Raw genomic sequence first — 12,467 nt, forward strand, 5'->3', positions numbered from 1 at the left:
CATTTTGACATATGGAAAAAAGGAAAAAATATTTAAAATTGATAAACAAATATTTTTGCCACTTGTTAAAATGTGAGACTATTATGTGCCACCATGCTATTGATTGTTCGTGTCACGTCAACGTTGCGTCAATATATTTTAAAAGTGTTAATAAGGTACATAAAAAAGTACTAAATTAACTTACGGTCTCCAAACTTAAATATCAATAAAAAATTAATACCAAATAAATATAAATTACCAAATTTAAATAATTCCGTATATACTAACCCTATTTTTAAAGGAATTTAGAAATACAAATCCCACATAATTCTTAATTATTGTTTTTGTCCAAATATGTTTATCAAAATACATTAATATCGATTATTTATTAAGGTTTAAGGTTGAAACACAGGCCGGAAACCATGCTTGAGTGCAGCTTCCCATACGAGATCGATTCTATCAACATCAATTGGCCCAATTTCGTGGTGAGGCCAGCCTTCTAGTTGATGAACTGCTCCTCCTGCATGGCATGCATGCACCACTCCCCTCTCCAACTTGTACTGCCCCCAACATCCACCAAAACTTAGTACATAAAAATCATATGAATGGAAAAAGGTCGCACAAAATATTCCGTATCGTATCGTTTTAGCTAATTAAACTATCAATCAGTCATTAATGTAGTGGCAAAAGACTAGCAGTGCTTAAGTACTTACTTACCCTTTGGTTGAAATAAAATAACATGAAAATGGCAATTGAGTCAGACATAGAGTGCATTTTAAAGGTGTGAGTCAAATTGTAAATATGTGTGTACCTACTGTATTGTCAAGGGCGAAGCTATCAAATTTTTCTTGGGGGGAAATTGAATTATAAATTTTTAGGAGGTCAAAGTATAATTTTATCATGTATTAGCTTATGGTTTCATCATTTTTGTAAGGACTAAACATAAATCTTTTCATTTTTGAGGGATCCATATGCAATTTATCTTATATAAACATCTAATTTCATCATTTATGAGGGGATTAAAACGCAATTTTTCCATTAGGGGGTTAAGCCCTTGCTGCTCCCTAGATTCGCCTATCCCTATTGCATGTACTACTTTGACCTTACGTGTTAAAATAAATCAATAGCCCTCCTAAATTTTAATGACATTTGATTATTGAACACATTAAATTTAAATTATCCATATGATAGGTACATTTGTATTTACAATTTGATTAGGAATTTTAAAAATGATTCAAATCAAATTTAAACTAACACTAATTTGATGGTTATGTTGATGGAAGGACCTTATTTATAAAACACTAATACTTGATGACTCAATTAAAATATTTTAAACTTTATGAACCCATTTAGAATCTTAGACGATAGTTTCGAGATTTTTGGTATAATTGACCCTATAATTTTTACTAAAAATTAGGATGTGCTTAATGAGAAGATTGCTAACCTCACAACTCCCAAGTCCTTCAACATCCTCAGGCAACCTCATGGCTGCAAGATCACCATAAGTGCAGTCCCTCCTGGAGGCTAAAATGGGAGGCACCACAAATTGATGAAAATGTGTTCCACTTGGAGCCCAACTTTGCTCCCATGGTGTTATCCACTTGCCCGCAATCCATGTCTACAACACGATCATATAATAATTGAAATATCAAAATCAGGGGTGAAATCAAAAATTATTTTTTGAGGTCAAATTTCAGTTATCTAATTTTATTAGAGTTAAAATACAATTTCATCATTGTATTAGCTTATATCTTTATAATTTTAAAAGATTAAATTAAAATTTTATCCTTTTTGAGAGACAAAATACAAATTTACCATTTACTAATATTTATAACCAAAGTGATATTTTCTCAATTTAGGGGGCTCTGGCCCCTGCTAGTCCCTTAGTGCCGCCATTGATCAAAACAATTCAATAATCTAAGACAACGTATCATACCTTACAATTTTGAGCTGCTTGGTATTTGGTCACATGGACAAGATAGTTTTGGGTATCCGCTGGGGCTTCTTTTTGTATTTTTTGAAATCTCTCAGTCGATGAAGTTAGCATCTATAATATATATATATATATATAAATTTTCAATACAAATATGATACATGTATTAAATGTGTCAAAAGAGATGATCAAGAAAATTGAAAAAGACTTACGAGAACACGAATACGCCTTCGACAAAGGTAGAGGGCGATCGCTCGACCGAGCTTTGAAGTGGAGCCTGTTAAGAACACTTCTTTGACATCTTTGAGAATTTCGTTTACAATAACTGCAGCAGTCAATGTGTTGCCATGGCAAACTCTAACTTTAAGTTGTGGGTGCTTGTTAACAAACATGGTTCCTCCTCCATTTAGAGCTTCATTCTGTAGATTAAGGATTGGGTTATTCCTCAAATTTAAAGATTTATTTAAAGTTTGAGAACTTTTAAATTAAAAAAGAAAAGCTTGAAAATGAATTTGAACATAAGAATAAGTCATATTTCGAACTGCGTTTGGATAATAACAAAATTTATTAATATGTTGTCTGAATCATACCCAATTTAAAAATTTTACAAAAGTAAGAAGAAAAAATGAATCAGGAAATTTTATTTCTGAGTCTCTTAAAAAATTATAAAATTATAAATTAAAATGATAATAAAATTAAATTTTACCTCCAAATATTTATAATTCGATTATAATCCTAACTGATATATATATTTATATAATGAAAAATACTAACCTTATTTAATGCTGCAAGGCTAATGACCTTGACCCCCATCCTATCAGCCTTTAGAATGGCCTCCTCTATTTTCTTGTTGATGCCATCAGCTGCAAATGGTAAGAAATACTGCAAAAACAAGCAATGCTCTACACCATTAAATTTTTCTGGGTGCACTTACATCATCTCTTAATTATTTTATACCAATCACGTTATCAACTTCTCATCTACGATAACTTCGAATCGTTACAAAACGTCAATAAAATCAATAATCATAATTTAAAATTACGCATATACCTGAAAACCGAATCTGGGAACAACCCATGTCTGGTACAAACGGCCTTGAAGGTTGTAGAAAGTGTGGAGGAAGGTCTTGGACCATGCCCACATCATTAGCAATATCATCAAAGTTACAGGCCAAAATGGTAGCAGAAACATCCTTGTGGAGAAGGGTATTGATGCGAAGGATCGGTTTACAAACGGAATGTGCATCGCCGACATTACGTCCACTATGTGGGCTAGGAACACAAAATCCGGAACCCTCCCATTTTCCCCTGCATTAAAAATTATATATCATATTCGTATTCGGATGTTGAATATAAATACAAAAAACCAACTATATTTAAAACATTGACCGAACTCATTAGTTGGATCGGATTGGATTGAATCTATATAATATGACATGTATATGATATTAAATTTGATCCAATTTTAAATAGATTTAATATTTTACTTAAATTTATTTCTCAAGACTTAATATTTTTGCTTAAACTCTTTTAAAATTTAAGCGAGGAATCAATCAAATTTACCTGAATTCGAAGTAATTTTATTGTGAAGCTGCCATGAGTTCCTGTTAAGTGTATTCCACATTGCATCAAACAGGGGCATGAAGAGGCAAAAATTAGTCCCCATATCTGAGTGGTGCAAGCTATGGTACCTGACAATTTGCATAAACATCAAACATTAATAAACTTTTTTTTTATTTTTAAAATAAGTTAATACAATGATATACCTATACTTTAACCCCTTAAAAATTTATAATTTAATTTTTAACCCCTTTAAAATAAATTTCTAGCTTTATCCTGCCTAATTGGATATATTTTATTTTGATCCTTCTATGCTCAAATTTATGATTTTGTTCCTATAGTTTGACATAATGTCATTGATTTCTCCAAATAGTTAACATTGTAGACTATCCAATTAAAATATTGATGTGAATTAAAAAAAAAAACTCCTTCCAACGTACCATGTTGATACGATTTTTTTAAAGGAATTCTTTTAAAAAGAAATCAAATTTAGCATTTTAATGGAAATTAAAATATGAAGTCTGAATCTCAAATTTGAATATAACTTTTTAATTTTAGTATGATACATATATGAAATTCATTTGATGTTTTCTTTTTTACTAAAGTATCCTACATATTCGTTTTATGATCCATGAATTATTGAATAAGTACCTGTGACTAGACCTATCCATGGGTCGGGCCAAGCCCGTCAGAAAGTGGGAGGGTGTGGGCAAAAAAAATAAAACCCATTAGAAAACGGATCGGTTTCAGGTAAAGTTTTTTTGGCCAAGCCCAAATATGTAAAAAAAAACTGTTGCTTCTCCTTGGTTTTTTTACTTTTTTTTTTTGCTATTTTCTTGTTATTTTTCACTATTTTGCTAACATTTCACTATTATGTTGATACTATTTTATTGTTATTATTTGAATATTGTATAACTCTTGTTTTATTGTTAATTTTGTTACTATTTTAGAGGCATTTACTTGTTAAATTACACCTATCTTAATGTTATTTAAGTATACATATATATTTATTTATTTTCAATTTGTTGGGAAACATTTATTTTAATATTTTTAGTATTTATGATGTATTATAACTTTTTTAAAATATAATATAAAAAATTAATACGGGCAGGTTGAGCCCGACCCGGGTTTTAACATTTTTATTCGAGCCAAGCTTGGGAAAAATATTAGGTCCATTTTTCAGACCGGGCCTAGCAAACGGAACTAAAATTTTGGTTGGGCCCGCCCCATGGGCACCTCTAAACGAGTCAAGCCTCAAGTAAGATTTTTGCTTGGGCCCAACCCTAATTTGCAAAAACAAAAAAAATTGTTATTTTGTCGTTATTTTCTCACCGTTTTGCTATCATTTAACTATTATGTTACTGCTATTTTGTTGTTATTGTTTGGATATTGTAAAACTCTTGCTTTATTGTTAATTTTATTACTATTTTAGAAGAATTTGCTTGTTAAGTTGCACCTATTTTAGTGTTATTTAAGTATAAAGATTTCTTTAATTTATTTTAATTTGTTAGGAAATATTTATTTTAATATTTTTAGTATTTTTAATGTATTAAATTTCTAAATAAAATAAAATAAAATAAATTTTAATACGAGCTAGCCTAGGTTTAGCATCTATAATTTGGGCTGGACCTGGATAAAGATTTAAGCTCGTTTTTTAAATCGAACCCGAACCTATCAAATGAACCTAATATTTAATTACAACCTGACTCAACTCAAATCCGACCCCACCCGTACACATAAACAAGTCAACATGTGGCTGCCCACTAACAAATCTTTTGAACAAAAGCAAAATCTTTGGTACATTCACATCAATTTCAAGTAGAATCATTTAATAACTATACCTTCTTTTCTTTTGAAAGAACCTAAAGTTTTTAAGGCTTAATGATTTCACTAAATGCAATTAAAATCAGTATAAATAAGTAGCAATAACAGAACCGACTTCCCATTTTAAAGCTATAAATGAAATTTTCTTCCCATATTAATTCACACCTAATTTCCAAGTCTAAAAATTTAAAAAGAAAAGGGATCTAAATTAATTCTTACCTAATTCCAAGTCAAAATTTTATATTAGTCCTTGTATTTTGTATCAATTATAAATTTAGTCCATGTATTTTAATTTGATCAATTTTAATTTTTATACTTTTTTATTGTTGAAATTTCAGTGTTTGCTCAACATGTATACAGTTGTAGATTTAATGCATATTCTGTGATTAGACCATTCTTAATCTTCATACTTTTTGAATTTCAAAATTTTAGTCTTGACACAAACGACAATCACTAAATCCATTCACTGACTTCTTAATGAGTAATATGCGGAAATAAGAAAATAACATATAGCATTGCATATGTGATAATATTTTTATTGTATCAACTTTTGAGAAAATCATAACTTAATGAATTTAGCAGCTACCATTTAGATAGGACTGAAATTTTAAAATGCGAAAAGTATAAGAATTAAAAATAACCAAACTAAACAACTTAGGTATAGTGCAAGGATTAATAACATAATTTAACTAAAATTGAAAACAATGAGTTGATTATAGACACAAATTAAGCACTATTTAATAGATTTATATTTCATATATTAACACATAAACAAATCCATATGGCAATTGTCACTTAATTAAAATGAAATAATTTTTTTATTTTTAAAAATATATTTATTAAAATTCAACTTTTATAAAAGGTTTGTGTTATGCATTTTTAGTCAATTTAGTCCTTTTTTTTCTATAAAATGTTTTATTTATGGTGTATAGATTTATATTTTTGTCAATAAACCAAATATAATTTTTGTTTTTTTTAAAGCTGTCATCTTTTGTTCACTAACAAATATATAAATTATTATTTTAGACAAGCTTTTACATCAGTTTTATTAAACTCAAAATATATTTTAGTTACATTTTGTTTAAGGATTTTCTAAATAAGTGCATAAATAAACTAGTAAAAGATAATTTAATTCTGTTTTGTTGCATTATTTTTATTTAATTAAAGAAAAGTATTGTTCATTATTTGCTGTAAAAGAAAAAGTACAATTAATGCTTTAATATTTTAATTAAATAAAAATAATGTATTAAATATAATCCTACAAAATTTAATATTTCTTAAAATAAAATTAGGTATAGAAGAATAAAACCCACTCACGTCCCATCATGTCTGGATCTTGTCTAGATTGATAAAAGTACCATAAAGATCCTTGTACTAAGAGTCAGATTGCATGTTATCCATTTTACTAAAAAAATGAGCAAATTGATCCTTTTTGCTAAAAAAATATCCATTGATACACTTAAAAACTAGTATAGCTGATGGAATAACTAAACCTCATGTACCTCATTCCAAAGTACAGAGACCAATTTTTAATAGTAGAAATAGATGGATTCTTTAACACAAGGACCAATTTGCTCTTTAATCTAACATATAAGAACTAATTTGTCAGTTTTTTAGTAGAATGTGCAAAATACAGTTTGATTTTTAGTACAATAACCTCTATGATACTTTGCCATCTAAATTTAGTTTAGTTTAAGTTCAAAATCAGTTTGTTATACTTTTATATTAAATTGGAGGTACATGTATTCTAGTAATAAGCCCTAAACTGAAAAAAGGGTAAAATTTACTTACGTGGGGGTATAGATGAGATATCTAAGGAAAGGTAACTTGTTGAAGATTGCACCATGAATAACTTCAACATTGGAATGTCCCATACATCTCATAAAATCAAACCCCAAAACATACCCATAAATCATGCTTGTTGATCCACTTCCCATTAGAATTGACCCCATTATTGGAATTCCAATCACCATAGATAATATAAGGTGCTCTAAAAATGTTGCATGTCCAGCTGCAAAAACAAAAACTTGAAAGCGAATGAATGCATGAAGTAGTTTACGAGGGAGATGGCTTTCTCTTTTTTTTAGTAAAAATATATCATAGGTCTCTTAATCCCTCAACATTTCTTTTTTTTTTTTAAATTTGTTAGTGTGGCATTTTAAAATAAAAAAAATACTCACTTGGTAGTAGACTTGATCATGGGTTGGGCCGGCTTCGGGGCCAATGCAAAATTTTAAGCCTTTTTTCTGGGCCCAACCTAAAAGTGGGCCTAAAATTCTACCCAAGCCGACCCAGATTAAATTTTTTAGATTATTTTTTATATAAAAGTAATTTTAAAAAAAATATATAATACATCAAATAAACTAAAAACATTAAAACAATTATTTCCCAACAATTTGAAAATACACTAAAAAAGTAAATTATACTAAGATAGTTGCAACTTAACAAGCAAATGTCTCTAAAACAGTAGTAAAATTAATAATAAAACAAGAGTTATATAATATTCAAATAATAACAACGAAATTACAATAATATAATAGTGAAATGGTCGCAAAACAGTAGCAAAAAAGAAAGTTTACGCTGATTAGGGCCAGGACCAGCCCATTTAGAAAACATGTTTTATTTTTTATCCAATCCCATTTTCCGAGCCCTTATTTTTTTTCAAACTCTCCCACTTTTCGAGCGGACCTTTGGGCATGATTAGGTCTACTTGGTGGCAATGTAACTAAAATATACGAAGTTGTAATGAAGATGAATTTAATAGTGTTAGCAGTTGAACCTAAATTTTAAAATCTGAAAAATAAAGAGATTAAATTCCTAATTTACAAAGAGTATAGGGACTTGTGGCATATTTAACCTAATTTTTTAAATTAATCAAAGGATTAAAAAGATTTAAATTGAATATTTATTTTTAGGAGAAACTAAAATTACAATTATCTCATATTAAAAAAACTTAAATGGAAATCAAAACGAAGAGAAAATCGGGTTTTTTTACCGACCTGTAAAGGGATGGGGCACCGAAGATGAATGGTGAAGTGAATGATAATGGGTGAAAAGGTATCTTCCATGGAAGAACCTATGCATCCAATAATACAATGGCTCTGACACCATTACATGCAATAACATCAATGTAATAAACCCTTTTGTGTTCCATATTGGAAACTCATCATCCATGGACGGAAACATCAGGCAAGCCATGGTAGCTAACAGACCTTGAAGAAGTATAAAATTGTCCCTTCAAACAAAAATAATAATAATCAAATCATTTGAATTATTACAAGACAGAAACTTCATGGTTTTTTTTTTAATGTTTTGTTTTTACCAGTCCCATTCATTGTCAATCTGCTTGAATTCAACTCCTTGTTGCTTAATCCGACAATTTCCAAGGAAAAGCATGTTGTTGTAAGAATTCCATAGTTGGTGCATGAAACCTCTCAAAGCACATATAATGAGTATATGAACACACCATGGATGCTTATAGGAATCTTCATAGATCCATGAATACATAACATTTGCAGCTAATGGACCATACATCGCATACTTTGCCATTATCAAAGAGTTTCCAAGAAAAAAAATTTGATATCAATATTGAACGTATTGTATGACAAAAAAATTTAAACACAATATAGTTTTCCTTTTCCGTACCTTGAAACTCCCCAAGTTTTCCCATGGCCAAGCTGAAAGAGGTTTTTTAGCCATTTTTAACTTGTTTTTGCTTTGTTTAGCTCACTATGTTTTTGAAATCCTTTGAGGGTTTTTATAGCTGCAAGGAGAAACGAAAATGGTGATGACAGATAAAAGAATGGGATAATTCAACATTTAGTACCTGAATTGACAACCATTTTTGTTTGCATTAGTCCTGGAACTTGGCAAATTTTCTTAAGATTGTGCTACGTTATCACTTAAATTTTTTTTTATAAAAATTATAATTTCTTGAGTAATGACGTGGTACAACATGAACCAAAACTCGGAAAAGTTGACAAATTTCAAGATGGATGTGTAGTCTTGAAACTTGACATTTTTTTTCAATTTTGATCCCTATGATGACATGACACTCTAATATTGTACCATGTCATCACTTAATTTTTTTCAATAAAAACTATAATTTCTTCTGTAATGACATGGTACAATATGGGCCAAAACTAGGACAAGTTGAGAAGTTTCGAGACTAACGTGTAGTCTTGAAACTTGGTAAAAAAATTTTAATTTTGATCCCTATGATGATATGACACCCTAAGACTATGTCACGTTATTTCTTAATTTTTTTATAAAAATTATAAATATAAACCAAAGTTGGGAAAAGTTGACAAATTATGGAACTGTTGTGGACAAAAAAAATAGTTGAAGGACTAAATTGGGGAAAATGCTAAGTTTGTGAGCTAAATGTTAATTTATCCCAAAAAGAAAGACGGTTTAGGTGACGTACATCGACTTGATTCATGTAAGTTATGTTTAGAGGATGATATTGAATAAATAAACAATTATAGATTGGTTTTTATTTTAAAAATTTTAACATTTATATGATATTGGTACTGTACCAAACAGTTGGGTAAGATGGCATCATTGAGTTTTCGATTTTCATTGGTTTCAACAAGGGACAGCTGTATGGTTTGTGTGAAATTTCATTAATGGCTAGTATGGTTGGGGAAGAAGGGGATATTAGATGGGAGCTCAACAATTATGGTCACCATAAGTTTGCATAGTTAATGTAAATTTTAGGTATACTACATACGACCTCAATAAATAATAAACAAGTTTATGCTCTAGTCACTAAATTTAAAAAAAAATTATAAAATGATTATAAAATTATTCGGAAGTTTTCATTTAAGTCATTGTGTTATTAAAATCGTCGTTGTATGACCTTCTTTATTTGCACCATCTGCACCAATCGAAAGCTCTCCCTCCCTTCTCTTCTACAGTTCATTTTTTTCATGAAATAACTTTGAATATCACCAATCTGCGCATCAATCCAAATAGCTTTATTCTCCAATCTCTGGCACTGATAATCCGATCAACTTGGATTTAAGTTATGTTCTTTTACTCATCGATGGTTATTGATACAATGTATCGGCTATCGAATCGTCACTTGGAGCTCGTTAGCCAAATTTTTTTTTTAATAACCCAGCGACTTAAATACTTTTTTTTATAGTTCAATGACTTAAATAAAAATTTTAGATTAGTTCAGTGACCCTTTTTTAACTTTTTGAAGTAGCTAAATGACCGAAACGTAAACTTATTGATAATTTAATCACCTTAAGCATAGTTTATCTTAAATTTTATGATAATGGACTGATTTTGGAGGTTTCTTTACTGGTAAGTAAAGTAATGCGCTTAATTGACATATTTTTATTGTTTATTTTAATTAACTTTATACATGTGTTCTATTAATTTTGACATTTAGAATTTAGAATTTAGAATTATTTATTTTTATTACCTTTATTTGGGAAGATGTATTTTTAAGAAATTAATTAAGATTAGATTAGATTCATCTTTAATAACAAGTGAAAAGTTTTTTCTTTACCTTTATTTATTTTATCCTTGCGTATCTTTTGAGGTTTTTCTTTTTTAGCAAAAGAGGTGTCAAGGGTAAGTCAGATAATTTTTTTGGGAGGATCGAAATTAAATTATATCTTTTTATAATAATAAAATGGTAATTTTATTATTTTAATAGTCTATATTTTTATAATTTTTAAAAATTTAAATTAAATTTTTATCATTTTTAAAAACTAAAGTACAATTTTATTATTATTTAAAATTTTATCAATTATAAATATCTAAATACAGCCCTGCCAACCCTAATTCCAGTCCTCGGAGGTGCTAAACTCCTTCACTCTCTAGGATTTAGGTTTTACTATGATTATTTATTATAAGATATAGGTAAACATTAGGTGAATGAACAGGAAGGCCTGAGCTACCAAACATTTATTCTTGTTTTATTTTTATTTTCTTTTAAATAAAATTTGCCTTTTAATTATTTTTTTATTATGAGTCACTAGATTTAGCGTCGATAATTAATTCAATGCTTTAACCATGATGTAGTGACTCATTTTTGCCTGGGGCCCATGTGACCCAAACCCAACCAACCCAAAAATAATAAACAGTCAAATACATAGGCCCAAGTGGCCCAACCAAAATTAACCCCAATTACCCCAAAACCCCTAGCCCAAGCCTAACCTAAATCCAATTAGCCTAGCCCGGCTAAAGTGCAAACAAAGAAACCCTAGTCTGCTTCAGCGGCCGTTGCTGCCCCAGCCACGCACACCCTAGTACGGCCGCCTCCGTACACGCTACGTCCGCGCCCCCATGTGCCGTACCTGCAAGAAGGACACGCAAATGAAATACAACAGAAAGCAAGCCAATGAGGATTTTTTTTATATTTTCGTTGTTGATTTTATTTGATTTTTTTCGGTTCTTAATCGAATAAGGATATAAGAACCAAAAAAGACCCTTTGTATTGGCACACGCATATTGTAGAAAACTCAAAAAATAAAAGAAGATCAATAGAAAAAAAAAATCAAAGTGTTTTTGAAGGTAGTCTTTCCTTTTTTTGTCTGTGTTTTTTTTTCCTTTTCTATTTTGTATTATTATTCGTGTATAAAAGAGGGGTAAAAGGGGGGAGTCGAGGTGGAGAGGCTTACCTGGTGGCCGCGCCTCCGCTAACTCCGCCGTAATCGGAGTCTGGCGAAAGGTGAGAGGTCTCCCCTCTGAGCCTTGCGACTATGGCCTCCAAAGTGGCTGAAAACTGTTTAGTTTAGGGTTTGTTTTTGCTTTATATTGAATCAGAAACGAAGCCGTTTGAGATCTTTCTCAGTGGCCCCAAAAACGGCGTCGTATTTGGCCCTGTAACCCGCGCGTGTGACCCGACCCGGGAGGATCCGCACATTTTCGTTAAATAGGATATTTGCGCCATTGGCTCCTCCGCATTATTGATTTGTTTTGATTTTACCCTTCCGCTTGTTTATTTATTTTTAATTTGGCCCCATAATTTTGTCTGGTTTTGAATTGGGTCCTTGATCCACTGATACTCTGAAAGACGGACACGTGTCCGATTTTGGGTGTTATTACCCATTCGGTCCCCTTTTGTTCCGCGCGTTTTCAGTTTAATCCTTTGTTCACTTTTTTAATTTTATCCGTTTAATTTCGTCCTAGTTTTAATTTAGCCCCCTAATTTG

General features: G+C 30.3%; 1 protein-coding gene and 1 long non-coding RNA gene across 2 annotated transcripts; both read right to left on the bottom strand.

Annotated features, from left to right (window-relative positions):
- Window positions 1-226: 226 nt before the first annotated feature.
- LOC107928270 (very-long-chain aldehyde decarbonylase CER3) lies at window positions 227-9,030 on the bottom strand. The gene is made up of 11 exons (XM_016859460.2): window positions 8,941-9,030; window positions 8,618-8,835; window positions 8,295-8,530; window positions 7,087-7,306; window positions 3,475-3,602; window positions 2,963-3,219; window positions 2,687-2,794; window positions 2,125-2,331; window positions 1,916-2,026; window positions 1,424-1,597; window positions 227-539 (listed from the first exon to the last, which is right to left on the bottom strand). Exons 1-11 carry the CDS (start codon window positions 8,992-8,994, stop codon window positions 375-377), a joined length of 1,878 nt encoding a protein of 625 aa, XP_016714949.1. The 5' UTR covers window positions 8,995-9,030; the 3' UTR covers window positions 227-374.
- A 1,972-nt stretch (window positions 9,031-11,002) lies between these two features.
- On the bottom strand, window positions 11,003-12,039 carry LOC107928285 (uncharacterized). The gene is made up of 2 exons (XR_001692587.2): window positions 11,934-12,039; window positions 11,003-11,609 (listed from the first exon to the last, which is right to left on the bottom strand). It is a non-coding gene; the product is annotated as an uncharacterized lncRNA (long non-coding RNA).
- Window positions 12,040-12,467: the final 428 nt, after the last annotated feature.

The sequence above is a fragment of the Gossypium hirsutum genome, chromosome D08 (genome assembly GCF_007990345.1).
Source record: "Gossypium hirsutum isolate 1008001.06 chromosome D08, Gossypium_hirsutum_v2.1, whole genome shotgun sequence".
Taxonomy (NCBI): Eukaryota; Viridiplantae; Streptophyta; class Magnoliopsida; order Malvales; family Malvaceae; genus Gossypium; species Gossypium hirsutum.

Coding starts and splice junctions, on each gene's coding strand:
- LOC107928270 (XM_016859460.2), bottom strand. CDS start 8,994: ATGGCTAAAAAACCTCTTTCAGCTTGGCCATGGGAAAACTTGGGGAGT. Junction 3,603..7,086: donor TATCTCATCTATACCCCCAC/GTAAGTAAATTT, acceptor GCAAATTGTCAG/GTACCATAGCTTGCACCACT. Junction 2,795..2,962: donor TTCCCAGATTCGGTTTTCAG/GTATATGCGTAA, acceptor TTGTTTTTGCAG/TATTTCTTACCATTTGCAGC.